Raw genomic sequence first — 26,814 nt, forward strand, 5'->3', positions numbered from 1 at the left:
CAATATTTTTACTCCGTGTACTGACATCATTAAGCAAAAAATCTCCGTATTGCACAAAAGCAACAAAACGAATGCTACAAGGTATGTACGATCAAATTCCACAGCAAATAATAAACAAATACAAAGTTAAAACTTATCTTAAGTTGCAGTAGAGCTGTCATAAAGTTCAGTGTGAAACGGTATAAATAAATGAAAATAAATAGAGAAAAAATACGACAATGTCATTTGAGGGAAGACCATTTGCGCAAACCCGCAAGAACATTTTTGAAATGTTAAATGAATTATTCTATTTAGATCCTGAGTAAAAATGATATCGTTGCATCAAACCTAGAATTATTTAATCCCCAATAAATGGAAATGGTCTCCCAAAATAAAAACAACAAAATGGTCTCCCATAACAACATTGCGTCCAAATAAAATGGCGTCAATTGAGATATGTTGGAATATGAGATTTAGTTGGAAAAGCTACGTGCAAACCAACAAAGTACCCTCAGGCATTCATTCAAAAACGATACTTAGAACAGTTTCACGATTAATGTGGCAATCAAGTTAATAAAAAAATTATAATCAGATACTGAAAAATGGTTACAAAGCTCAAATATATTAAAATGAAAGATCTGAGAATGGAACACGCTCTTTACATCCAATACTTTCAAAAGTAACTCAAGTACCAGTGTCAAAAATTGAGTGGATATACAATCATTAATGGTTTCCACATGCATCATGTCAGGAGAAAATATCGAGTCAATTTTCATCTATATCATTCATTACCTTCTAATGTCATATTATTATTGTTATTATACATAACAAGTTATTAATATACTTCACACAGCTGAAACTATTTTGTAGCAAAAACCCCTATTTCAGGAATTTTCAAGTGGTATAAAATCGATAGGTTTGATGATAGTATTTGAACGAAGAACATATTAAACTTGGAACGAGGAAATTTTTATTGTTGAAGTTAATACAATTACCTTTACGCGGTTAGATCAATTCGTTTTCAAATTTACCCCAATTGTTTGAAAAGTAACAACAAACTATTCATGAACAATATTCTCAAGAAATCAATAGCTCCATGAAATATGAAATTTTCAATTTGGAATAACGCCTGTTTTCGAGTATGTAACCAGGATGTATACACAAAAGCTCACTCACAAATGAAAAAAACAACAACTCTGTAGTGTTGATTAATTAGTAAACAACAGGTTGTTGAGGAAATATTACTTACTATTCGCCATCGTGTCAAAATCAGTGGTAGAAAATCCAAGCAGAACAGTGTTTAGCTGCTGTTGAAGCGGCAAATCTTACACAGTGTTGCGTTGCGAACAATGACAACAGGCGAATCTTATTGGTGTGAGTAAATATGGTCAACCAGTAAACCGATTATGAGTGTTTCAAACGAATAATGTTTAATTTTATCGACAGGCAAAATTGTAGTGCAATAAACATATTAGACGAATAAAAATATTAAATATTAGTTGTGTCAGTTCAATTATTACTCAAATCGCGAAACATTAGTTGCGCTTGATAGAAAGTAAGACTTGCATTGAAAAACAGCAATTGCATTGTTTAACGATTTTTTCATCAAAGTTGAATTTACATGATTTTACTGCGAAGACAAATCCTTCTAAATTCCAAACTAACATATGTTTCCGTTTTGACCACATTTTATGATCACAATGTTGGAATTTACTCACAGCATTCCTATTCTCTGATCTGTGGCGACACAAGGAAAAACAAGCAGCTAAGTCCATTTCCTGGTTTGAAAAGGAAATTCACTTAAAAAAAAAAACAGAAATAGTATGTTGTGATAAGTGAACGACTATATTCGCTCTCGATTGCATAGAATCGCACAAAATATGATGCACTGCGTTCATGATTCTGACACTTGAATGAAATTCCAGCAGACATGATACCCTTAAAAATTGGGGAAAAGGAAATAAAATATTATACAAATATGCAGTGAACTTTGGTCCTCGCCACCTCCTCACACTGAAGAAATCGAGACCTATTGCTTTAGAAAAGTAATGTTATGTTCTCACTTCCGAAAACCACCGTCGAGATGCGTGCCCATACATCTTGGTGAAAATCAAATTGGTAAGTGCACGATCATAACAATGGATAAAAATTGTGCATGAGTTTTCCTGTTCACATTGGATGGTTAGATACCAATATTAACTTCGAAAGATGTATTCCAACAATGAAACTCAACTTGTCGTGTGTGAGTGAACTTTATGCTTGAGTTGTTACTTGGGGAGGTGATGATGAAATTTTTGACGCAGATGATTCATTGGTATCTGTAAATAAAACCACTATGAGTAAATAATGCAACACCGTGATTTCATCCCAACTCTTACTTGAAAACATAATGATTACACTAGACGGGAAACGAAGGAAAGAAAGTAGACGTCGCAAACGAATCCAGTGTGATTTCATGTTTGGATTATTCAGGATCACTTGATTAGTCAGGAAAGGGATTATGGCCCTTATTTATTTAACCATTTTTGGAAATCGTTAGAATATTAGACTGTCTGGTGAAGTCAAACATTTTTCATTTGACATCCTTGGGGAGAAGCAATGTACTAGTACTTGGTAAATAGAAGAAGCTGTTTGGACAAGGGGAAAAGATTCTATAAGAATCATTATTTTACTTCACTCTAAAGCCATTCTTGAGTAATTTCACGACAATTTACCAAGTTTGATTCCCATTTTATAACTGTATATTGCATGCATTATGATTTGTTATATATTACTAGTCCCTATTTTCTACTTTAATTTAATAATCAAAATTATTTCAGACTTGCTGCATATGAACCAAGGTTAATAGATTTCGTTGTAATCAATTGCAACCAAATCTTGGTGCTTGGAGTTCATATTACCTGCATGACAATCTAGGCCTGCTTATTTTATTGAACCTTCAGCTCCTAAATGGATTTCTTACAGTAGTTTAGTATCGATATCAATGCACATGTTCATATTAAATTTTCTGTTTCAATTTAATTTATTTTTATTATAGATTAAAAAGATTTTTTCCAAACTTAGATCACATTATAGTTAATTATCTGTATTTCAAAAAGCGCATAAAAAATTATCCTCCAAACCTGTTTTAATCGAGTGAAACAATCGAAATGAAACAGTCAAATTCTCGTACAAAAATACGGATGACATCAAATAACACCAACGCTGTTAATACTCATTGTTATAATGGTACGCATAATATGACTCGACGTTTCGTCATTTCCGTTGCAGCACTATTCCCTCTTGGCCCACAAAGACAAAGACTATTTACTCATTTTAGAAGCACGAATAAATATCACAAAACGCTTCATTTGAACATTGGCCAAGCGAAATTCCAAAATTTTAGATTCTGTTTACAAGTAATAACAAGTAGCAATAAAGAAAGCCAATTGAATGTGAACTGACCAAAATAAGTATGCATGAAGAGAAAAATTCCTTGCCTGCTTGAACTGAAAACTGAACCGTAACCCGTGAAGCATTTTTTGCATATTTCCAGTCAAAAGATAAATTATTAGTTTTCAGAATTTAAGAGTTTAAGCATGTCTGGCTACAATTCGGCTATAACGGATACCCAATTTCGGAACTAATAAATTTGAGGCAGAATGCTTCGAGATGAATAGAATCTGATAAATTGTTTCAATTGCAGAGCCTCGTTAGAGTTCTGTGTTGCTATTTTTCGCCACTTACAGATAGATAGAAGAATGAATAATCGGACCTCCTGAAGTATGCGCACCAAGATGGCGCACAACCTGAACATAGTATGTGTACCAAGGCAAGGTTCAGGTTATGCGACATCTTGGTGCGCATACTCCAGGAGCACCGAATAATCGAAGCAATCAATGAAATTAAAAATAATGTTCAGCCCTAAGACTGTACGAGTAACCGGATGACAAACGAAAGTCAGTTTGCGCTAAACTTAATTTCTCTGGTTATCGGAGTACACAGTTTTGAGTTTCTAAGTTCTTGACTTTGGTAGTGAAATTTTTTTTTGTCAGCATGAAGGAATCAAGTATAGAAATGTTTATCTACATATTCGGTGTTAGGCCTCCGAGGTACTGCAAATTGATCAGAAAATTCGAAAATTGTCCAAGAAATGTATTATCTTTACACTAAAACTTTCTTCTGCATGCAGTTCCCAACAAAATTGGGTTTATGTTGGTTTAACATTGAAATTGATAATTAACAATTAAAATTAATATCAGACTGTAAATTGCCATCTACTTATCGGAAAACACAGCCTACAGAAGAATTGAGTCATTGTATAGGTAATCGTATAGCCGTATAGCGTATGAATAAACCGCCGATGTGGGAATTTGTACAAAGTCCATGGTTTCCATTTTTGCGCATTTCCATCATTGTTTAATAAAAGAACAATAGTTTATGATAATCAAATAATAGAGTTTGTAATTTTGTGTGACAATAATCATCGCACAAAACCGAAAATCCGATTACATGCAAAAATAAGAGTAGGCAGCCACTGAGTAATACTGTTGGTAAACCACCTTGATTCATCGTTACACTATAACGTGATTTCAAACAGTGATGCAATGCTGTTTGTGCCTCTATTCAAATTAGGTAGCTGACTTGTTTTACACAATAACAAAACATAACTCAATTGTAGGATTTTCATAACCTGGCATTCGAGACTTTCGAACGAAAATTTTTAGATTCATCTATTGTGACCAAAACTTCATATGTGACTTCATGGAACGGAATTTATATGCAAAAGCGTGTATTATTATGAAAAACAGTAAGAGGGGCTCTTTGGATAGCAGCCATGTCTGCATTCGTTTGTGCGAAATCGTACATTTCCACTCAAGAATAGGCTTTATGATAACAATGTGCAAAGCTCTTGTGTATACTTTTCGTTTGAGTGTTTTGCTATAAAACAATGTGGTACGGGAGTATGAATATTAAAGTATCGTTCTTGTTAAAGGAATGGTGACCGAGACAAGCCGAAGAATTACTTCGTCAGAAAAATCGATACAGTGAAAAAAATCTCACCCATTCCACCAGACGATGCGCTCTTAAGCTGATCATCGTTTGAATTTCTTTCTTTTTCCTCGAGGGTTTTTATTTCTTCTTCGCTGATTGTTTTTTGACATGATGGTTCGTGTTCCTCCAGCATGTTACCCAATTGGAGTTTCTGAACCCGCAATCGACGCACGTTTTCTCTCAAAAGTTCCTGTTCACGTTCCAACTGCTCTGCTTCCTGAACGTAATAGAAAAAATAGTGACTCATGATATTTGCATTATTGCATATATTGGTCATTGGAATTTCCAACACACACATTTCTATCATGTTTGTATGGAAATCCTCACAGTATTACCCATGTCCACCGATACCAGCGAGGCAACGATAGATGGTCGCTGTGATGCGGTGTGAGACAATAAAATGGCGTCATATTATATTCAAATTCGAATCTGACTAAAGTTTTATACCTATATGAAATCGAAACCCATCGATATCTTCAAATATCTAAAGCGTTCAAAATTTCAAAAATAACGCAATACACGGGATTTATCTTGTGTAAGATTACGGTAAGATGTTTTTTCATAATGAGCTTATATCACAACATAAAAGCTGTATGGCATATATGCCACCAAACATATTTTAGGAGAATTTCGTTAAATGTAAGGTCACGCTGACTCAATCAGAATGAAAATGGACTCCTGTTAGAGCTAAAGTTGTAGCTACCGCTACATTGCAAAAAGCTATTGACAATATAGGAATTTGTGTCGGTGCACAACTCATCAGCAAACGCAGAGATTTACGTAAGAAGTGAAGTAGTACAAGTCAATACGAGCAAGAAAGCAGCATGTGACATGTGGTGAATTCCACATAAATGAAGTGAAAAAATAGTCTTTTACTAACTAGGTGTATTATCACAAAAAGATCTACTAAAATTGCGACCGAAACCTTAATCCGAGGCTAACATAATCAGACATACGCCACAAAAGCAATATATTTTATACAATGTGTGATAATTGCAAATAATGTAGATACACAACATTATTGCCAAAATATCATTTTAATATACATTGCTGAAGGCAATGGCTTGGCATTTTTATAGTATTACAAGTAAAATAAATTACGATGTTACCCTTTAATATGTAGATATTTAAAATTTGACATATGAAATGAATAAGTCTATCACCAAAATGCTTGACAATTGACTTAAAAACACTGAATTTGAGCAGTGTTGTGGCCATCCCCCATTAATTTGTAACATGGTTCATTTAAAGCAGTTGGGGGTTTAAAGTTTGAATTTTCTAAACTTCACAAATTGCATTTTACCTTAATGCAACAGTGGGTAACTTATGCCTAAACCAAAGAAAATGAAACAGGGCTCAAATTTGAGATAGAATATCGTTTACAGTAAACTGGAGCAAGTATTTAAACATGGAGGTGCATTCAAATACTGTACAGGGACCTTTGTAACACAAAATCAATATAAATTATTAATTTTGAACTGAATTAAATCTTGACGGCTCTGATTATCATTATCAGTTTCAGGGGTTAAAATTTTTTAATTTCATCAAAAATGGCTGACAAAATACTTTTCAATGATTGGGAGATACTTCATTTATATCATACACTATCTATAACTTGTTTCGTCGTCGTTTTGATAAAAGTGATCTGAGTAGCCTTATGAAATTAAAAATTTAAATTTATCAATTTTTTTTTATGTAAGGCTTCTGTTTAATTATGCTAAGCTTCACATAAGCAAAAAATGATAAATTCAAATGTTTAACTTCATTACAAAAACAGTATTCTTGTATAAGTTATCACGCAACTTTACCTAAAGTCGTATGACGTGGATTTAAATAAACAGCATGTGACTTATATGTCATGAGATGTTATATTCAATATGATGTATTGTATAATACTATACATATTACATAAATTATATTTTGTTGTGATTTGATTCATTGGTCGCCCAAGGCAAAGAGATGTTATATGTAGAACATACATACACGATTCAACTTATTTCAAAACGATTATAACCTAACTTTGTAATTTAAACAGGATTTACTACTTAAATCAGCCCAAAACACACCCGAAAGTACATTCTCAAAACCGAAATAAATAGTTCAGACCCAAAAGTAAAACTAATTCAGGCAATGGAACAATTGTAAGATTGGCGTTCGTATTAAGTAAATTAGTATACATTTCTGCGAATGACTATCGATGACTAAGAGTAACAATGTTACGAAAAACAAAAACTTTTAACAGTTACATGGCAAAAAAATTAGTTTAAACATGAACCAATTGACCTTTCCCCTAGCATCGACTTCCTTGTTTACATCGTGACATTGGCCAATCAGCAAGATGCAAAAAGTGACGTAACAATGCTTCCTTTTCGCACTCGCTCAGACACTTTTCCCAATCAGACAGATTTTCAATCGTAGTCGTAAACCAGGGGTTGGCAAACTGCGGCCCGCGGGCCAAATGCGGCCCGCGAACTAATTTTTTTAAATTTAAATGCATAATACAAAAATTGATTACAAATTTATCGTTGTCTCCTTATGGATTTGCGCGGTAACGAATCCAGCTGTACGGCGCTTTTCTGTAGTGTCAGTTCTGAGTTGTATGTCGTTTACTTGATGTTGGTTGTAATTTTTTTTTAAAAAAGTTTATTTTGATATTTAAAATATAGAAATGGAATTTTTTTCTTTCCGGGAACGGAGGGAAGTTCGCGTTGAGCGTCGGACAGAACATGTCATTACCATAAAGAAATTTGACCCCGGGACCCCAGGTTGCGCCAGTGCAAAACGTATAATGTGTACGTCACATATATATTGCTGTGAGCAGCTTTTTATGAAATGTATTGCACTCACAATAAATTTCGTACTCGCCTGTCAAATTGTCATTTGGATTTTGGAAGACGTAATGTGGGGAAACAAGGTTGTCATTTGATATCAAGGCCATGGCACAGAAAAACATCAAGTATAAATAAAAACAATGTATTGTTTGTTAATATATATATTTTAAAAAGGCAACACGAACGTCTCATTGTAACACAGAAATAGAAGGTGCGGGTGCGCCATAATTATAGGTTTAATCTGGCGATTGTTCGCAAGCAGAAATTAATGCGCCCGCACGCTACCGGAAATGTGTATATGCGGCCCGCGAGCCGCGAGTACACCAAGTTTGCAAACCACTGTGACGTAAGCATTACCTCGTTTTCGCGTTTTTGAACTCTATTCGTTAGTTTTCAGTTGTGTTTCGGAAATTTAAATCAGGTAATTCAATGATCTCTCTTCCTAGGAGTTTTAATTTAATTACAGTAATAAAAAATTGGTGTAGAAATAGCTATGATAGACTAGGCTAAAATTCTTTACCGGTACTTTCAAAAAACAGATTGTTGTATGCGATAAATTATAATGATGGTTTGAAACACATACCCCATTTTACAGGCGCCAACTCGCAAAAGCACTCTTAAAATAGCCCCGAAAATTTTGCAATGGTAAAGTATAGGAAGAATTTTTCGAGGGTTAAAGGTCGCGGAAAGGTCCATTTTTTTATAACTGAAACTAATTTTTCTGGGAATTTTGTCAAAACTGTTCCGATTCAAGTAAATGTTACTGCAAATATGAGTCTGATATCATTTCGATGCACCCGTTACAAAAAAAATATAAACTACCAAAATATTCGGTCATGAAAATCATCACGACCAGTACTGTATGAATCCACGTTTTTTAACTCGTGCGGACAAATTTACATAAACAAACAATGAGGTTTATATTAGTTTATAGCTATTACATCGACATACCGTAACTCAGTTAAGAAAATTGAATGACAAATTGTTTAAAAATGGATCGCATAACTTAGTCTTAGATAATGAATCTCTGCAGTTTCTAATTCTGCAGAAATCCAATTTCATTCATACCCAATTGATTATAATCCAGTTATTTGCATTGAAAAATAGGATTCGTATGAATATTTGGAATTACAGAATTCTGATTTGAGTTAATGAGCAAATTCGACAAATTAATTTTACACATGGAAATTGCAAACTACAAAAAAACTTCTCAATGAATACCCAAGATATAGAATATAGATGCTTTGATTCTAGCTGGAATATCATTGCAGTCGGTACATATGGATTCACATACCAGAGCAAATTGACATGTGCAGTAGTTATAGGCAAACGCAAGTGTAATAAAAGCTACATATTAATACACGCATGTTTTTATATCCAATATTTAAATTATAAGAATGAAAAAGTACGGTAAATTTTAAAACACGACGGTCAGTGACAGAATTTACAGATACGGTCATTTGAACTTTAAAGGAAGGTTTGCGACATTGTATGTTTAAAATAGAAATGATGTCTGACACGCGGAGAAAGTAATTGGCGTGACAGAAAGCCACACCAAAAAAAGGAGGATGTTAAGAAATATAGCCATAGAAAAGTGGCGGCATAAGAAGGTCAACTGTCCTGAATGGTGCATTTAATTGATATTGTATGTCGCGAAAATTGTCTCCTTATAGACTGAAATCCTCGGAGTAAGGGTTCAGAGTTTGGAATGTGTGCGGATTCGGAGTCTTATTTTTAATAGTACTAATTAAAATCGAAAATTTTCTGCAGAAAATAAATACGTTTATCTAAGCGTTCTCAACAATCTTTAAAAGAAGGCTTGCAAACGCCAAAGTTTTTATTATCAAAATTTAATTTCTTTCCTCGTAAGTCCCAATTCCCATTAATCTAGAGTCAGTAGCTGGAGTTGAAGTCAAAGTTTTTTACAGTTCGGAGTCGACTCCAACTCCACCACGCTCTGGAAACTTTGTTGTTAGTAGAATTCATAATGCGCAGATTTCAAATGTATATTTTGACCTGTTATATCGGCTATGAATTATATATTTCAATTTTTTTTGCAAGATCACTATAATTTTTTATAAACAAGTGAGGTTCTGCGTTGTGTCCCAGCTGGGTTGCGGTTATGTAAAGTGTAATTTTTATCGTAAATTCACTGTGCGCAGGGATATACGTTTTGAGTATAATTTATACATAATGGCAACCACTAATGAGGGCGGTCGTGCTCTGCAATGCCTGCCAAATTTCACGGCTTTCTGAAGAGTAATATTGCACATGACCTGACTTCGCAATCAGATGGTTATCATTTTCGACATTTGAAATATCAAACCTCACCCACGCAATCAATTTCGAATTTCACTTACGATATATCACAGAAGATGGAATTTACATAAACCCAATGAAGCTGACCTGCTACGAAAATGTCAATTTCGTAATAGCTTGCACTCCGAACATGCACACCGGCCAAGACGCAGTTCAGCTAAGCGATATCGATCGGCAAGGAGGTGATGCGACATTTCGGAATTTCTCCCATATAGCATTGAAGAAACTTCTATTGACCCGAAAGCGTAACGATGACATTGGCGTCTCGTTATCATGTAGTTTTAACCGCAAATTAAATAGTATATTCGAAGGAAGCCATTTTTCCTAACTTCGATTATTGGCATTCACGGTACACGGTTATTAAACGCACCGTCAAGACCATTCCCAACATTCTTTACATATTTTTCGCGATGAGGTAAATTATCGTTATTTGGTTGACTTATATTTGCGTGATTATTTAGGAGTAACGTGGATCCTAACTCTTTCTGTACATGTCCTTAAATAGGTACCTCGAATAAGTTAAGGTATCTAAAAATAAGAGCGTTTACAGTTATACATATCATTATCTTTGTTATGGTGTGGACCACCTTTTCCCAACTTTGAAGGGAGTACTCCCCTGGGAGGTTTTTTATTATTATAGGAGATAGGGGATGACATTCTGCATTGAATGTGCTTGTTATATTATTAATATTTTTGACTTATTTTGTATTATTTTAATACGTACTTATGGGCACATTATAAACTGTTTTAACCGTACAAAAGCCTAAGTGCGAGTCGCCCGTATCATTCTCAAATAATCTGTGGGTAGTAAAGTAGGAATGAAGATTTCTAAAATAAGTAAAGGAAGGGTTGTATCGTATCATAAGTCGGCAACTATACCGAATTAAGAACAAAAAATCTAAGAGGCTGTAAAATCGGTATTTTTGAGAATACCTCTGTTTCCGCGAAACATCACCATTTATTGCAAATATCTATAGGCTAACTACAAGCCTTATCGTTGGGAATCTATTGCAGATTCAGTCAATTACATTATGCATAAAAATAACAATTTCGTTCGAATTGTGTCTTACAATGTCACAGAATCCCTATAATTCGAGTGCGTATAACGACATTATTTACACTCGACAAAACCTCAGTACGTTTGTTAAAAAAATAATAAAAATCAAAAATTTCATCATCAATATGAAATCAGAAAGAAATTCAGCTCCAGAAACGAGGTAGAATTAAAGTTCACGTGCCTCTGCGTGAGGCATTCAGTAAATAATGGGGAATCGAAAAGCTTAAAACACTTTCACAACATATCATATTATGGACTTGTAAATAATACAGTATTATTCGAAATACCATGGATTGTTTGAAGACGGTGTGAAATTGGAACGCCTAATTTGCGTAGTTACATGGAAGCCATGGATATAAGCATTAATAGTAATATTAAAGTTCTCTACCGTCACAAAGTTTCGAGATGCAAAGAATGAATGAATTCCTTTGAAACGACTACATAAAATTGATAGGGCCACAAATTACAGGTTGTTTATCTTATATTTTTTGAATGAAATCATCACAATCGCGTCGCTGTAAGTGGCTTCTACTTTTTAAAACGAGGTCTTGTGTGGTCCTTCCAAACATATGCTGTTACAGAGTTAGAAAACGTTTCACAGTCTAAAAACAACAGTACAGGTCGTCTGAGCATCCCACATTTTCCCTGTCGTTTTGACGAGATGTGAAGTGTTCTTATGTGTCGTTAATTGTGTCGTGATGACTAAGGGTTAAGAAACGGACTGTGTTTTCGTGGACAAAAGGAATTTTCTCATAACATTGGTATTCCCCGCCCAGCTTCAAAGCTCGTTGTGTTCGTCGGTAGGAAACCGAGTTCTGGCGAGGATGAAACAACGGCGCATCACACTTGGGTGGCACAACGCTTTTCCAAAGCGGTTCGAAAGCGAACAACCTCACAACACGGGTGTTGTTAAAATCAAAAATTGTCTAAAGGTGGTGACATATCCAACTCGAGTTCACTTCAGAGAAGTTATATTTAACTTTTATGACGTCATAATTAATGGCGGGCGGCAATGGCCGACAAGAAGAATTGTTTCCGTATTGTTACACGTTTGCTTAGTTCAAAGGTATTCCCGCACAGAAGAAACGAGTCATTTGATTTGCAAAAATGGAAACAAAGACTTCAGAAGCATAGTTTCACTATGCTCAATAAGACTGAAATTACAAAACCACTTTTCCCCAAATGTATCAAAAATATACCCCTAATACGATATTTTGACTTACATAGTAAATAAGTCGTCAATCAAAATTCGAATTTGAGACTTGCAAGATATGCTAAGCACAACATTTGTCATTCTATAATGGTAGCGCAAGGTACGAGCAAACAGTAAGACAAGCTGATTTCGGAACCCGAATTGAGCAAACTCCCATTTGTCTCAACGGCCATGTCCCTCATTCATGACGCACATCCTGCATATTATTAAGTTCACCTTTGCATTAGGAACTCATTCCAGATTTCAAAATCTGAATGAATGTTATGCTGAAAGGCTGAGTATCGAAAATACATAATTCAAATGGGTTTCGAATCAGTGTTGATAATTTGACTAATTTGCTTGACATTGTGTTTCGAAAACCTATATTTTCAGTCTATAACAGCAGTAGCATATCTATTCAAGTGGGATACCAATCTTTGCATCAAATCTTGGCAAAAAATTATTGACGACATAGAATAGTATTTACCGTAAGTCAATTTTCATATTCGGTTCTATAATAAATTTAGTTTCTGTTGCAAATAATTTATATATTAGCAAATTTGTACCATTCCCGCGTAAGGCGCATAAAGTTTATGCGACATAATAGAGAACGAAATGCTAGTAGTTGCTACCAATCGAAGATTAAAGGACCCAATGAACTGTATTGGATTAGGCAACTACATTCAAAGAAATAATTGACGGATACTTTTGTATGCATTTGGTGCAGGACAACAATGCAACTCTTCCGTATATAAAGGCCTACTTTAGTTATGGGTACGCTATTGATACTAATACGATTCTTGGATGGCCAAGCCCAAATATTTCACTATTCCGAATACATTCTGAAAAAATATTTTCGAATACAATCTAAATTGGAAGCAAGTTCACGTGGAAAATTACATAAATCACTGAATCTTCATGCTAAACACATTAAAAACGACACAAACATAAAGGCCATAGGTTTCCCCTGTGTTGTTTTCACTTGAGATATTGTATGTTTTGATCTGCTTTTTTGACGCTTAAAATTCTCAAATTCCTAATAAAAATATTCTGAATCATTCCCGAAATCGATTATAATGAATTTCGAATGAAATCGAATATTCGATTCGTTTTGGACATCGCTGAGTCAATCACAACACAGAAAATTCCAGATCTTGCATCACCTGCCGTAAATTTTAATCTATAAATTTATTTATTTTTAAATTATACTATTTAATTTTCTCATTATTTTAACCACCTGTTTATTTTTACATTATATCGTTCGTGTGGTATATTCGTGATACATGAATGCGTATATCATGTTATAAATATCTGGCATGAATAGCTTCAAGCATCATTATTTCTTGAGATTAAAACTGGCCTATGAATCATCATGAAATAATGTTTTTCATTCTCGCGACCATATAATAAATATCACTGTTTCTAATTTTCGTACCATTAGTTAAGATTAAATAACAGTTTCAGGAGCCGTTTAATGGATTTGGATCGAATAAAGCAAAACAACGGAAAATGGACTTTTTGAATGTTTCAGCGATATCTTAAAATCGGGCACGATAGAAAATTGAAGTAATCTTACAATTTAAATACTGACCTATTAATGAAATCAAATCAATGCTTTATTTACAGTACTATTAAGCTGAAAGAAAAAACAATGCGTTCGTTTACCTTTTCCAAACGTTCAAGCAACTCTCTTCTCCTGTTTCTGCATTTGGCTGCGGCAACTCTATTTCGTTCTCTTTTTACTCGCATCCGCTCACGTTCTTCGTCAGACATCTAAAACCATAATTGTTGAATATAATGAAAGTAATTACATATGTTAGTGTGTTGAAAAGCTTGTGAATCTTTGTGATTGTGAGCATTAACTCAAGCATTCTTGGTTCCACTTTATAAGTACATTTCTTGGTAGAAAATCCCACATAAGTTTTATTAAACTATCAGTAAGCCTAAAAGTGGAGTGGCAAAAAAGCACTGAAACTTGCACATTTTGCAACTGCAGGCAATGCCGATGCGGAATGGTTACGTATTTGCAGAGATATTAGCCCATTCTGAAACAGTGCTTGTCATGAGCCCTTCTTGGAGTGTAGGTATGAAATACACATCATAAAAAAGAATGAGAAAAACGTTGGTAGTGTATATTTTTATAAAAAATCTATCAGCAAGCCACGTTTGAATCATTTTTCCATAAATTGTTCTGAATACTATAAAGTATTCATGGCTTATATAAATACAATAATATATGAGCGAAGTATGCAAATATCCGAGCGCATGAGACGTAGTTATATACATTGGTGTATGGCGATTCTATTGTTTAATAGTCAGCGATAGGAATGGATCGGAAGGATGAGAAGCCTGCAAGCCATAGATTAGTCACCAAACAAGCATGTCAGTGCCGATGATTTCCAAAATAAGGATATGCACGGTGTCTATTCAATTTGAGTAACCTACTGAAACAAATGAAAATATTTGCGAAAACTATGCTATCCACAAAACAACGCATTCACCACGAAGCTCGTATTTCATTTTTTTGTTGCTATGCTATATTTTTACATACAGTATATATATTTATGAAATGCATCGCCTCTATAACGAAAATACTGAAGTGTAATACTAATCGGGTATCTCCCCATATGGTATCGATGCGATATATCTATCACAGGCGCTTGCTTTTGATATACTTCCCGGAAATAGTATGGCCATCCTCTTCCTTCATTTAGATCGGGGATAGGTCAACAGAGAGTGAAAATGAAATGCTTGCATATAATCGGGTTAACTGATTGAATATTTCCAGCTGATATTGGATTAGAAATTTGAATATTATATAGGAAACTATAACATATTAACACAATGAGAAAAGGTTACTATTGATTGCGAAATATCTCTCAGGCAAAAACTTTTCGTATTATGTCATTTCACCACAACATATTGTTTCGATTTACATTAATAGCAGCTTCCGAGATAAATTCAGCCTATCAATTTTGTACGTCCAAAAAGCGCTTCCATACAAGCGCAAAATGACACATTATGATGTCATATTATTCGAATTTATATTCAATCTTATTAAATCTCTGACTTCATTCCATAGTCATGCAAATTTGAAATATAAATTAGAAATAAAGAACCCCGTCGAACTCGAAACCATAATTGAAACAACACGAGCTATGAATGAGCTCTTGATGCGCTGACAATAACAAAGGTGAGTATACCCGTTGGCACACATATGTTGATATCAGATGACAGCATTACTTTTGTATGCCGAACAAAAATTGTTCTTTTACGAAAACAAATCAAAATTTATTTTTTGTTTTCACGGGTTTAATACTCTCATACAATGGTAGGAAAATTGTTTTCGATCGCTATAAAATTGTCGTCGTCAAGGCTCAATTGTAAGTGTGTTAACCCATTTTATTCGAACTCATTTTAATTCCAATAAGAAATCGTGGAAATGGAAATCTTCAAGGCTTGGTAGGCGCTTCAAAACGTCAATTACTATCCGCAGGTTGCCGACGGCGAGAAGTGTTATTGTAGCCGGGGGAGAAATATAAGCTTAACTATAATCGTCATGATTGTGAACTTGACAAAAACAACAACGTTTGAAATATATGGCTAATTCTTGTTTTTGCCAAATTCTGTGTCATCAGCAAGTCTACCCTGATTAAATCTTTGGATATATCATGGTATCTCTACGTGAGAAATAATCCGATCGCTTATTATTATTATATCATATGCACCACTTTTCGTGAATTACTGTGACCGAGTTTCGTCGAGGTAAGGGGGTTATTTAATCATTGACGTGTGGTTAGAATCAAAACAGCGTTGTTTGTTCCTTTTATTATACACCGATGAATCACATTCGTTATACTTCTCAAATAACTGGATCCACTCGATGTCACCGAAGTTTGATTCCGATATCACCAAAGCGTTTGGTAAACAAGTGATTTGTCGAAGATCGAGTAAAATAGGTTGTTTATGTCACGCTTGAGTAAGGTCCTCGATGGAAAGTGTTTGTATTGCCTATCGTCATTATGAATTTCATTTTATGCATTTTTAATAACGACACGAGTCTAATTATAAAGTCTCATTCCATAACTTTTACTTGTATTTATTAATAAAAGTGAATTAATAGAGATTATTTTCAGACACTACAAATCCTACGAAAAACTATCTACTGGGGAGAAATTGCCGTCGCCTATTGACTGGAACAGACAATCGTGAATTTGACTGTAATTAATGCGTAATTGTATTGGCGCTGAACACAATTTTGCTCGCGTTTTTGTGCCATACTAGGTTAACTGAATATAACTCGCTCGAACTAAACATGAAATAAAACGAAACACCACAATATTAGTTAGTATAACAACTTGGTGAGATCCCCATAAATTAGGTAATACCTATGAAATTGCAATTCATATGACAGCAATTAGTTTTTGTGCTATGTGAATCAATGTTTGTGGTGTTTACCTTAGAAAACATTAAAAAAAACTCACATCGTCCAAATGCACGGGTGGAGGCTTCAGATATCCTTGGTGTTGGGCGATTTGAAGAGAACCGCCATATGGCATTATCGATGCAGAATGAGATGAGAATACTTGTTGATGATCCTGTGGGGATATTTGAACAGGGGAGAAGGTTGAAGTTCCAGCATGGTGATCAAGTGATAAGGGATGGCGAGGCTGGAAAGAATGACGAGATTCTGAAATTCCGGGTTCAAAGGGGTTGGACAAATGTTCGTAATGTCTTTGGAATGAATCGTGTGCATGATACTCCTCTCGCCGGGAAGGACTAACAGAAATATGCTGTTGACGGCCAACTAAAATATTTGAAAACACTGTTGACGAAGGTAAGATGCCCGGAAGAGATGATGATGGAGTCGCTCTATGGTCGCGTACTGGAGGAGAAGGACTCATTGCGGTCGCCCTCAGATCGGGACTGTGACCTTGTGGGCCAGCATAATTTATGATGGAGTGCGAAATGCGTGACTGCTGGTAAAGAGATTGCTGTTGTTGCGACGACCCCTTTGTTGGCAATGAGTGTGGATTCATGAGATCTTCGTTGTGACGACCACTTAAAACAGCGTATGTTTTAGCTTCGTCCTGTACCATCATATGGGACGACCCGCTCGTTGAAAATAGTGAAGATAAATTTGAATCCGCCGTACTTCTTTGTCCAAATCCAGCTAAGAATGGTTCTTTGTTATAGGTTCCCAGATTAGTTCTGTTTTCTACTCCCATGTCACAAATTCCTGCCTTTCTATTCCAGTCTGACTTATCGTCGATGCATCCCAAATCGAATATTTGATTTTTATCTGGAGAAACAGCGCCTACAGTACACTGACTTTCGTTTAATCGTTTGGAATGTTGGTAAGGTCTTGGTCTAATTGAAAAAGATTTAGTGTATTTGCGGAATTCTCTATTTCTCGTATCTTTAGAAGGAAACTGTTTTTGGCCTAACTGATATTCACGTTTTTCCTGAAGTAAACATAAATTAACAGGTTTATTATTGTCTTCCCCAGAGGAATCATGGGCATTGGAATAAGAACTGCTTACGGCAATTTTTTCACTGGGCCTGTCTAAACCTTGCCTTTCCCGCCCAGCACCTTGTGCACAATTGGCCTTACGCGTCAGTGTCTGAACAGGCAAATATGATGTGCCAACATCGTAGGAGGCAGCAGTACTTCTATCGTCATGACTTAAGTTTATTTTCGTCCCAACAGGTAGTCTGCTTGCCCGATTAGATGCTGAGTCAAAACGAACCTTTTCAGTTGTGCCAACAATTCTATCTGATATACTGCCCGAGGCTGAGTAAGTTTTACCGATATTAGCTGAATAAATCGACGACTGTACGTCACTCGCTTGTCCGAAACTGGCTTCGTGCATTGCTGGATCAGCACTGCCATATTCTGACTTCCGCTTCCACTCTTCTTCTAACAAACACGCGCTAGATTTATGCGATGCGTAATTCTTTGTCATCGGTAGGCTCGCATCGACGCGCTGATTAGACACTTTCTCGTCTACGCTTATATCACAGGATAAAAATTCGTCATGTGGCACGTTCAATCGACAAGAAGAATAGTTTGATATACGGCTTTTTGGTGATATTTTGTTAGTAAATATATCACTTGACTGAATATTAGCGCTTCCTCGACGCGAACGAGTTGCAGATATGGCCGTATCTAACTCACAAGAAACGCCAGACGATACGACACTTTTCAACACACTCTCGAATGTCGACGAACTATTGTCTCTGAGAGTTCGTCGATCTTCTTCGCCCGTTTTAGCGGAAGCCGAAAATACGGCGCTATTCTCTCGTCTCGCGTCATCGAGGTTATGGTCCACAAGTACAGCTCCCTGCTTGTGTACATTTGCTATATAGTTATGACTGCAACTCGAGCTGGAACCTATTGTTTCGGAAGACAGGAAACGCCTTCCTGTTCTGCCAACGTGGGCGTGTTGTGAATGCCTCCGAACAGTGAAACCAGATTGTTCATTCGATCCTGTTACTATATCACAATTTAATCCAATATTTTCTGCGACTCTTTCCTCGCATTGCCGAGGGTACCGCATGGACATTGATGAATCGTTCCTCCCACTGAAGCTGGGGTTACTGGAAGGAGACAGCATTTCTGGTGAAAATGGATCTCCACTCAAGTTTACGCTGGAAATTCCTTGCCCCATTGTCCTGTCCGCAATTTTTTCGCAATCAGGATAAAATGGGTGCAACAAGTCAGGATCAAATTCTCCCATTGTGGGCGAAAGAGGCAAATCAACGGACTCACCCCTTTGTGTGGTTGCCCTTGGGCTCTCCGTCTGCAATATACAATTATCTGCAAAAAATATAAGGTTAAGTAAGCTATGAAGTTATCAGTATTTTATGAAATACCACTATCTCAAAAAGGAATTCCCAGTTTATACCCTATATCTTGAAAACTAACTCTTGGGTTCACGCGTTGGTTTGGCGTTCAGAATGTCTATTAACGAAAAATTTGCATACTCTCTGGTTTATTCAGCGAACATCAGATACAGAACCCACCACTGGCTCTTGTCGGAATTTTTTTATCATCTCCCATGGGATTCGAACCTTACTGATATATATTTGTTTGCATTTATGATATCAAACAAAAATCGTCAAATTGGATGATAACCACCCAAATATACAGTTTACGTTACGTACAGTCGACAACTATTTATGTACCGCCTGCTACACAAAATCGATACTTCAGTATAATATCGTTTATTATCTCCGATTTGTACTTGAGAAGAACTAGCTAAAATCTCGCCATTTTGTTTCATTACGCACAACATATTAAACACGAATTCTTTTAGCAAAAATATATTCATTTGTCTTGAGTAAACACTAGATAAGTTCGATGGGGAATTACTTAGCCATGAAATAATTAGGAGAGAATTGTAATTACGGTGATTAAGTTATGTCACAAACCTGGCCATTTCGGTGCAGCTTTGGGGGTCCCTCTTTACCACAAACATCTCTCGTTTTATCGGCGACGATAAAATGGCGGAGGAAAGCGCCCCGCTACAGATATATTTATACGACTCGGTGTAATTTTTAATTGTGTAATAACTGATATATATGAAAGCTCCAGGTTTACAGAACCTTGATCATTATTGTCGATGACTATGAAACATTATTACTCAGTAAAAGGGCAAAAATATAATCGATGTTAATCTCCATTATGGTAAAAATACAATAGAACTAATTATGAAAATAAAATGGATCAACTAAGTTATTGAAGAGGTATTTAAAGCTTATATATGCTAAATAAACAATGGACGATCACGTTATTTCAAATAAAGTTCCAATTTTCTTGAAACTAAGCGAGGACTTCCTGCCTGCGTCCGTATGCTCAATTTAATTAGTCAGAGGTAGCATTATTTCATAGGTCATGACATTTAAATTGCAAATCCAAAAAACTAGTACCGGGATTCTATTAACGCTTTTAATAGGGTGGAGTACAGAAAGAGGTTAATGAAATGGGTGAGTAGAGACGAATTGTCGCCACGTTCATTAAATTAGCGATCTTAAATTCATGAACAAATATCTTAATTTACTAACAACGAAAAATATTATATATAGCGAATTAAATACAATATTGCCAGATATGCTTTAAGTTTAAAACCACGTTGAAAAGATTTATCAGAGTATTATAAATATATCCGCAAATAAAATAAAAATGAGATTCGGCAATCGATGGCCAAAATTACTTACAAAATTGGGTTAAATGAATACTGTTAATATTCGTATTTGCCACGTTTTGAAGGGAATACAGTCAACTTTCTGTCACGTGAATCCCGTCTTCTATCAATTTGGGGTTATTTTTTTGAGCGAGACCGTGTTGATTCAAAAACTTTTATAACTTTTAAAGTAGTATATGTCTTGGAATATACAAAACCATAGAAACTGTTGATAATCTTTTTTGTTTTAAACTCTACCGAAGCATTCATAAATCATCGTTGTATGTAGCTTATATATAGCATTTGCCCCTTTAATTATTTAATGATGATTATCGCGACATAAATCGACCCCGAGTGAATCAGAATTACCTTTTTCGTTACACTGAACAGAGGTACGCGGAAGATTGGCAACGATGCCTTACTCTCGTTTGGACAGGTTAAATATAAAATTATAAAATAATCTCACGACACGATGCAAAATTATATCAGATTAGTCAAGGAAGAGGAAACAAATTTTGTTGATAACATTCAGAATCACGTCAATTAACTTTATTGTCAATACGTCAATGTAAAAAAAGAGTGTGATATCGATGTATTTGTATAAAATTTCTCTAAAATAGAATCCTGGACACTGAACAATACGTTTTGTAATTTACACATATATACTTTAGAACCAACTATGGACCAAATCAGTGGTTCCCAACTGGAGGTTGGTAGGCTGCCAGGGGTCTAAGTTAACATTTACGGGAGAACGTGTGCTTTTGATATACATAATAGGAACAGAAAAGTGAAATAAAATGAAAAATATAGAGAAAACACGAAATTTTGATCCTATGTTTTATAAAGTATACAAAAAATAAGGAGCCATTTCGTCAATGGAACGTATGGCACTGTTGTCTGGAGCATAAAGAGATTGGTCGTAGCATTACGAATGAGAAACATGTATATAGTTTCGGAGCTCAATGATATCAAAGATATAATTAGTACATTACGAAACGCAAAAATTGTTAAGACATTATACTTTCGAATTCAAAATAGTATGAAATTGCTGTAATACCAAAGATTACTTGCTAATAATCTTATTGCATGTCAATTAAACCCGATTAAGATTAATATATGTTTATTTATTACTCAAATATGTTTACTATATATATACATAATATGCGCCAAGTGATTTGTTTAAATATGAACTCTTTCGAGGAACCCTCAGACATCCGTTCTACTTAATACTTAATACAGCACTGTTGATGAACATTTCGTTTTTAAGTACAGTAAATACGGAATAAATATAAATGATTAATGGAGTATTCAAACGTTCGAAGTTAGGAGTTAAAGATAACCAGTATATCGATATATCTAAAATATATTAACGTTAGATTTATTACCACAAGTACATGGGCATATTGCTTCATTTTGACTATTTTTTCCCATGACTTATAACAATACAAAACCAATTTTAACTATGATTTATATATATTTTTCCTAAAATTACCGAAAAATACGCTTTGTTGAATATTATATATGGCCAGTTCAAAACGTGCTGCTACTATTCTGTCATGATGAATTCGAATCTATAAGGTTTCTTATTTTCTCCCAATATGTTGATATGCTGGCTTTATTGGAGATTTTCGAGAAATCCTGCCCCAAAACGAGGCATTATTGAAATTCAGTCAATTCCAAACAACCCTCTGATACAGCATGGAATTTGAAATTGGGACTGTGTCTATATATTACAAAGATGAATAGTGTGATGAATAATTGTTTCACTTTAATTGCTGTCGTTAGATCACTCAAAATATACATTTCCTAGCACAAAAAAAAAGACTTATAACAAGAGTTTTGTCGTCAATATCTTTTTGATGCTGGCAATTTGAAAGCCTTAATCACATCAGTCATGTCTAACATTTTTTATGGATCGAATGTTTAAAATGTGCATCGGAACTCCGCTTCTTATAAATTAAAATATGATTAGGTAGGGGTCGAGTACAGTTTTAAAATATTTATCGTATAAGTCGACGTTAATCCATTACCCTTACTAACAAAAAAGAATTGAGTAGGTATGGTGAGAATGGCAAACCTACTTGATTGGTTGGTTTACATCAGCATCTTCCGAGAATACAAATTGTTTGGAAACAAGTTCGTAAAATTGTTTGTATTTTTGGTATTTGTTTCCAGAGCACGAACCCACTTACAAATCTTCGCATGTGTTTTCGTTTAATTAGGATGGCCAACGGTTAGACTGAAGAGCTCTGTGAGCCATCTTTTTTTCATCTATCTTTCGTGGATGTCGAATCTGAATGACTCGATTATGGCAATTAATGCTCAAATTACTTTTGAATTCGTTATTTGTAGAGGAAAAGCAATCTACTTGCGAAACATCTCAGCAGTGTAAAGTAACGTAAATTATAAGATACCCATCAAACCAGTTTTGCTTGCGATGATATCATGACTAGATTAGAGTTTACACTCACGCAGATGGAATTCTGATATATTTTCTGTTTCTCAGATTTGTAGATTAAAATTCATTCACTTGAAAAACAGCAATCTTGCTGCTATTGTTTAATTTTGGTGTCAATTTACTGGATTTTACAAGAAATGAGCATTATATTGAAAAATAAATCGGAAATATGAACGAATTTCCTGAAAGATTATGGTAGTTTGATCAAAAAGACTCACGGACGTAAACTGTTGGCGTTTCCACCTCTCGCATCATAAGTTCGGCAACATTTTATATTGAAACTGACCGAATTTCAATCAAATTGTGTATACATGAGGGTGTTATATTATTCGAATAGCGTCTGTGTACATTTCATCCATAAAAAAAGGTGATCTCTGAGCCAAATACGCAGCATTTTGTAGATGGGATCGAGTTTACAGTACGGACGACGATTTGGAGTCAATCATATTTGATTTTTTTCAACCTCGGTACAATACGGTAACAAGAGCACCAACACAAATATGACAACAGTAATCAATCCAACGACATATCAATGATTTGTATAAGATAAGCGCGCACTTACGGGACGGGACATATACGAAATGGCAACGCAAAGAGGTCCAAGTTTCGAGCCACATACTTTCATTTCTAAATACTTAGATATATTCAGACCAACTATAGTAAACAAAATTTATATGATTCGACCAGTATTCATTCCTTCGGACAATGAAAAAATTAGAGTTGTTAAACTAGAAGCTTAAGGAACAATATGAGTGTTCATCGGGTGTAAAACTGAATATGCCGATGTATTCATCTTTAGTTTAATATTTTATCGTCATATGTTATGCAGTAAAAGACAAACTATTCAATAATGATAAAGATTATGTTGAATATCCATGCTATGTTGTCAATGACCTTTTCTGTTATGCCGCATTATTACTTGCATTAATTCGTGATCCGTGATTAAGCGCTGTATTGGTTTTTGCAAAAAAGTGTTTTACTTGGAATTCAAAAATAATCTATCGAAGGATAAATCATCGTCGGGTCAAAGGCATTAAAATATGATATGATTAGTATTGTATGTATGTGTGATATGAAATAAAATCTTAAAATTTAAAACCTGATTTGAAAAACATTGCACAGAATATACAAAAAGCTTATCCCGAATTGAACAATGTAATAAAGATGTAATTTTATTACTTATTCTGCGAGAGTTGGGCGACTTTAGGCATCTTTCTAATGTGGTTATATTTATTGGATGTCGAAGATATCTTCCAGCACTCAAATATTTTGTGGACTGTTTTTGGAACAGGAAATGGTCGAAGTCCCTAGAAATCTGTTATTTTTATACTTCAATTTTCTCGATGGACCCCAATATTTCACCCCAAATATTGTTTTTTTTTTCTAACGCACGAAAACACCTTTCTATGATATTCGGTACACACCTTCATATGACCTTCGATAGAATTCTCTTAACATTTGGATAATTTTTTCTAACTTTTGTGTCAATATATTTGAGTATTGCTTTCTAGTTATTTTTAAATTATCGTACAAAACGATTCAGTCGGAACATAGTCGTAAAGTAAGACTAAAACATTAATAAAATATGATTTAAGATTCGATCATGTTCGATAGCAAAAAAATGACTCTCAATTGAATCGTGCCTAGAGCAATATTTACTATTACGGATTGTATTTGGAACTCAAAGACACACCACGGGCAACAATATCATACTATAACAGCTTTTGTAATTATCTTCGAAGGGCCATCAGCTAGCATAGCCTTGTGTCCTTAGTTTATTATTACCATGCCCCAAGTTAAGAATAGACTAAATTTAATTGACTAGAGAAGAGATTGGTATCTCGGGACATTTTTGTTTTTACGGTCAGGATAACGTGTCAAGTATAATTCGAATGATTCAGGCATGATTATAAATACAACATGTCTTTTCAGGATATGTTATCGCGGACAGGATCAACAAATGAATGCAACCTTTCATTTCGTAAGCCCATGTTCATAAGAAGTATGAATAAAAAGCTAATCGACGAGCTCGGTACACTGATGATTTCATTCAGGTCATGTCTGTTGGGCATTTTCAGTTCGCGTGTGCTTACGAAACGGTGATTTCATCATCGCGGTATTGGAAAAGCCTATCTGCACGTGGTTATTACCTTAATTCATACAGTTTATAAAAAGGCTTTGTTCGGCGTTACCTAAAAGTACACTGACATTGACAGTTTCTTCATTGATTTCCGATTAACATTGGCCTCGGGCAAACAAAATGGCGGTTAGGAACAATTGACAAGCGCTTTTACATGTCTGTATTAGTCTATCAGTTAAATTTCGCTGTTATATCTATTCAGATTTACTACTGAATGTACTTTTTGAATTTCAATGGTCGTATGTTCATCAAAAATACGTTAGACTAGGTTTCAACACTAACTAAACCAAGATTGACAGATGATTCATATTGAAGACGTTGAAAGACGAAGTTTATCCATCAAACTATTTTGAAACAATTATAGTTAATATGTAACAAAGTCGTCATGCTATGTTTCAACATATAATTATAGAATAATTCTACTAATTCTAGTAAGTTAGCACTTTTTATTATTACATATATATGAACCTTACATTTCAAACCCAGTGCTAAACTTTTGCGAAAGATTCGCCATTTTGGTTTGTATCCATGTTGCTGGAATATAAGAAAAACGTGCGAGGCAACAGCAGAGAGGATTTTGTCAACCGTTTTTCATATTCTCCAAATCAATATTATTTTAATAAAGTTAACTCACCTCCGCCTTCTTCTCTAAGCACATCCATACAAGCATCAATCACTTCAGAAGGCTTGGTATACTTTCTTGCCATCACGTTCGATGTCACCACATAAGCACCAGGTGGAGAATCTTCTCTGATTTTCATTTGCTACTGAGAGTTGCCGATGCATTCGATAAACATTGATAGTGATTGATTCTTTCTAATAGTGACTGATTTCATAAAACTCCTAGCGAATCACTCGAAATCGAAAAGCAAGTCTGCGCTGATGACACATGACTTCAAATATTCCAATCTAACATAGGACCTATCCTTCATTAAAATTAAATAACGCAACAATGAAGTTTATTCCACTACGTTTAAAATGAATCTTTCCTATGCTGGTATCATCTATTTCGAAGATATACCTAGTTTTGTTCATCGCAGGTTCAGACGCGATTTTTGTCAAAAAAGGGTAGAGCCACGTGAATCAGTTTTGTCTGGAATGGCATTCCACAGACATTCCGGTGATGACTGCCTGAAAAAAGTTGTCAATTCGTACGCGTGGATCGCAAATCTGAAAGAAACCTATGCTTTAAAAATCTACAGTATCACATATCGAACGTGTATAGCAAAATACCGTACATATACCCTTTACGGAATTGTGTAGCGAAGACGACTATGTGATATCATAATTATGAATCATCAAACAGGAATAGTGATCAAGGATACCGCGACTCGTTCTTAACACGTTGTACACTTGCTTGGTTAATTGGATATTACTTCATAAGAGTAGAAGATACAATGGTTCATCTTCAAGTTATACGGATATTAAAAACTTCCGCCGGAGCTAAAATACAGGAAATTTGTGAACTGTGGCTTTGGGACAGTGTGAGGAAAAATGCCCCGCCTGCTGACGTCATTAAATCAACAACCAACCAAATCTTTCGCGAATACGAAAACAACTTTCAACAATTGTGATGATTCATCTATACCCACGGAAACCGTCTTGTACGCAATTTGTT

The 26,814-nt window shown here is 35.0% G+C and overlaps 1 protein-coding gene across 1 annotated transcript; it reads right to left on the minus strand.

The window, feature by feature from the left end:
- LOC120328231 (uncharacterized) lies at positions 1–26,375 on the minus strand. Its single transcript, XM_039394666.2, has 5 exons — positions 25,831–26,375; positions 16,897–19,232; positions 14,078–14,185; positions 5,023–5,230; positions 1–2,297 (listed from the first exon to the last, which is right to left on the minus strand). The coding sequence occupies exons 1-5, from the start codon at positions 25,955–25,957 to the stop codon at positions 2,233–2,235; spliced, it is 2,844 nt and encodes a 947-aa protein (XP_039250600.2). The 5' UTR covers positions 25,958–26,375; the 3' UTR covers positions 1–2,232.
- Positions 26,376–26,814: the final 439 nt, after the last annotated feature.

Source organism: Styela clava, chromosome 7 (assembly GCF_964204865.1).
Source record: "Styela clava chromosome 7, kaStyClav1.hap1.2, whole genome shotgun sequence".
NCBI classification, from domain to species: Eukaryota; Metazoa; Chordata; class Ascidiacea; order Stolidobranchia; family Styelidae; genus Styela; species Styela clava.